A 3,955-nucleotide genomic window follows, 5' to 3' on the forward strand; every position below is an offset into this window, starting at 1 on the left:
AAATTGTTCGAAACAATGGAAGGTATGTCAATTTTCCTGCACAAGGAAGGAGCAATGCCTTGGATATTCCTGATTGTTGATGTTTTAATAATAGGCAAAGTGTTTCCATGGAATTAGTGCAGCGAAAAACAAGATTAGCACTAAACGTATAATTTGAGTCAAGCAAAGAAAAGATTAAGAAAAAGAAAATAGTGAGCGAGATCTTCACGAGCGAAAGCTAAAGAAGACGGTGAAGATATGGGTAATACGTCGAGTGAAGAGCAATCGCTGTCAAGTTTAGAAGAGGCCGAGGCAGTTAGAGAGAAAGAGGCAGCTACCGAGTCCGAGAGAGTTACCGAGACTGAGATAGTTACTAGTGTAACTGACGAGGCTGGCTCTTCAGTTGAGAGCAGCCCTTCTCAAAGTCCACTGAGGAAATCCAGGTCGAGATTGATTCCTCTGAAGAATGGCCCACAAAGAATTCCACAACTCCATGACGAAGCCGAAGAGGAGACGGAAGACATTCCCCCAAGAGTGGTTCAGTTCTCAGACGTTGTTGAGGAGTACACCATAAGCAACTATTCTAGGTCAATAATCTCCGAACTTCGAATCCGGAACGAGACCCGAAGAATCAAGCGGATGAAACGCGACGCACATCCCGCCGAAGCCAAGACTTACCTAAAAAGGATGGATGTCCTGTTCTACTACCTCAGCCCCTGCATCGGCATCGGTGGCGTCTGGAGATTCCCATACATGTGTTACGTTCATAAGGGAGGAGCTTTTCTCATCCCCTACCTAATCTTCATCCTCATTTGTGGGTTACCTATGTTCCACCTAGAACATGTGGTGGCACAGTTTACCAGTAGCGGCTACATCAAAATGTTTGGTGCGTCTCCAATCACGCGAGGAGCTGGATATGCAACGCTAATAGTGAATATGTTCTTATGCGCGTTCGCATCAGTCATTGGCACGTACTCACTCTTCTTCATGGCATATCCCCTGAGCGAAAGTATGGATTGGAGCAACTGCAAGAACGTCTGGATTGACGGAAACTGTACCGAGCTGGGAAACAGTACCTTGGCAAGCTTAGCAACTAAAGCACAGAGCCCGTCAGAGAAGTATCTTACGAAATTCGCCCTCAGGACATCTTCAAGTATCGAGGATCCTGCTGGAGGACTTGTGAAGCAGATGGAGGCGTTGCATCTCGTATTATGCGCTCTGATAGTTACTTGCTGTAAAGTAGGCTGGAAGAACTTTCGCATAAGCTTCTACTTTCTCGTGCCGCTCGGTTACATTGCCATGAAAATCATGATGATCCGTGGAGTCACTCTTCCAGGAGCAGCGAATGGGCTCAGAGCGTTCGTTGTACCTGAAATTAATGAACTTCTTAGCGTCGGAACATGGGTGGACGCAGCAGTCCAAGCGCTGTTCACCGTCGGGGTCGGACACGGCACTGTGGTTCATAGAGCTCGCTTCAACTACGTGAATCACAATTGCTGGTGGGAAGTGTTCTGCGTCCCTGGCCTGAGTACGGCTGTAAGCATGATCTTCGGACTCGTGTTATTTTGCGGCTTGGGCTTCTTGCAAGCGCAAACAGGAATCCCATTCTTCTCCCTGGCAAAGGACGGGCCAGCAGTGATGTTCTCCGTTTATCCTGCGATGATAGCCACCATGCCTTGTTCCCTGCTATGGAACGTCCTGGTATTTGCCTCTCTCGGCTATACCGCACTCTCCTGGATAGTGATACAGCTTGACGCCTTCCAGTGGAGTCTGTATGACGTTTATCCGGTTCTGAAGAAGGATAGAGTGCCTCGCATCGTTGTGACTGTATTCTTTATCTTCCTAGTCTCCGCATTCTGCCTTCGAGAAAATGGCATCTACTGGTTCAAACTGCTGGATACCCACGCTACGGTGACAATAGCAATCATATGCATCATGGAATTACTTGCATTTTTGTTCATGTACGGTATAAAAAAGTACGAAAGACTTTTGATGTTCGTTCACGGTGGAAGGACTGTTAATGGTTTGTGGTGGCTGTGTTGGGTGGTCATAACCCCGGTAACATTACTCTGCGTCTTCTGTTCCTTCGTCGTCTGCAGCAAACGAATATCGTACGGGGCAGAGCTATTCCCCATTTGGACTGTAGCAGCAGGATGGGGGGTATCATTCCTATCAATAGTTTTCGTACCTGCTTATGTTGTAACGAAGGTATCAAACATGGACGGAACGCTGGTAGAACGGTTACGAAATCTCATCCGTACATCGCCGCATTTCGCACCAGAGTATGAAATGGATGCAAATTATTGGAATGAATTCTGCACGTTGTATTCGCCTGGCACAAGGTTTGCAAACTGGATTGTCTCGTTATTTCATCGGAGATCACATGATGTGGATGTTGAACTGGGAGATGCGACGTTATAATATCTTTTCGTGTAGTGTGTGTAACACGTTAGAATGTATGCAAAATTTTTAAATACAGATACGAAATGAACTTGTGTGAGTAAAAAGTAATTTTCCATGCAAATTTAATATCAAGATTTGTTTTTTCAAATTCTTCTACGATCAGCTTCACATTGAAATCCACATTACGGTTTACCTCTTAATGAATATCTGTAGACGCACAAACTATAGAAATGGCAATTCAATATGAGCTGTGTATGCATCTTTTTCTGTACATAGTCTCGTCTGTTCCAGAAAAACGATTTTTAAACCTGTTTTAAAAAAATACTATATCTTTCAAATAACCATAAAATTTTGAAGAAATAGAAACAGCAAATCGGTGTGTGCTACTCTAAAAATAGAACTTTTCCGCTCTTCCCCATTACATAACAGATTATTTTAATTTTAATTTGAAATTTTATATCGAGGAGAGCAGCAGTCGCCATCTAAAGCAAAAAATTTGTGTGTGTGAGGAGGGGCGATACAATCCCCTAGGATGAATTTCTCAGTACATTACAAGTTATTATACAAGATGTTTAATGGAAGTAAAATTAATTTCCACTATACAGTGTTTAAATTATATATTTGTAGAATTTAGGGTGGAGCTTCAGTCCCCGAGCCCTCCCGGAGCTTAGTGCCTGAACGACCCGCTCTGTTTGATCGGGCTTGGGAAAGAAAATGTCAAAGGTTCTCTCTTATTCAGTTTCTCCATTGTATGTGGCGAGATTTCAATGTAGTTATTTAACTTCGATTTTCTGTCACTTTTGGCTAATCGTAACGACGAGGATGAGTCATGACAGAATTAAGTTGATGAAGGAACACTCACAACGAACACTCGATCCCTGACAGGATTCGAATCCGGTATCCCTGGCTTAGTAGCGCGCTGTGCTAACAACTACGCCACGAAGGTCGACATACACTTCTGGTAAGCTAGATAGAATCGAATTGTAGTTTTGCCAAATCAAATGCACATGAAACTTTCGAGAAGTTACTTTTGAAAGCGACAACAATTGAAATGGGAATGATGGGTTGATGTCTGTTTCAGATTATTTCTGTAACTGTAATTGCTGTGCTTTTGCTTACAGTGCGGTATGCGTTGGGTTGGTCATGTAAAGTGGTGGTTTGGTAAGGAAATTAAGATTTGATGTCTCCAAAGTAAATAGTAATTTTGTTCTATTTACTGGGCCTCCCCAATGACATAATGATAGCGTCGTTGCCTTGTAATCAAGAAGTCCCGTGGTTCGGATCCCACTTTAAACTGTAGGTACAGTCCCGATTAGCCTTACTGTGCATATAGTGGACTTAAAATCAATCAATCGATGTTCTATTTACGGGTTTTTCGTCCCTTGCTCCCCTGGTTGATTGATTTGAGATTTGGCTGTACATGCAGAACAGTCTCAGCAACTTGTAGTTCCACATCACAGAAATAGGGAAAGAAACGCTCGTGGTTAGTAGGAAATGAATGTTTAGTTTGTGGTATGGAGCATTCACAGTAGATATTAACCAAAAACTTCTGCATGTTAGCCAAGCTAATAAG

General features: G+C 43.2%; 1 protein-coding gene across 1 annotated transcript; it reads left to right on the plus strand.

The window, feature by feature from the left end:
- Window positions 1–237: 237 nt before the first annotated feature.
- LOC145998306 (sodium-dependent noradrenaline transporter-like) lies at window positions 238–2,400 on the plus strand. Its single transcript, XM_083134711.1, has one exon. It carries the CDS (start codon window positions 238–240, stop codon window positions 2,398–2,400), a length of 2,163 nt encoding a protein of 720 aa, XP_082990837.1.
- Window positions 2,401–3,955: the final 1,555 nt, after the last annotated feature.

Source organism: Lepisma saccharinum, chromosome 14 (genome assembly GCF_977018435.1).
Source record: "Lepisma saccharinum chromosome 14, izLepSacc3.1, whole genome shotgun sequence".
NCBI lineage: Eukaryota > Metazoa > Arthropoda > Insecta > Zygentoma > Lepismatidae > Lepisma > Lepisma saccharinum.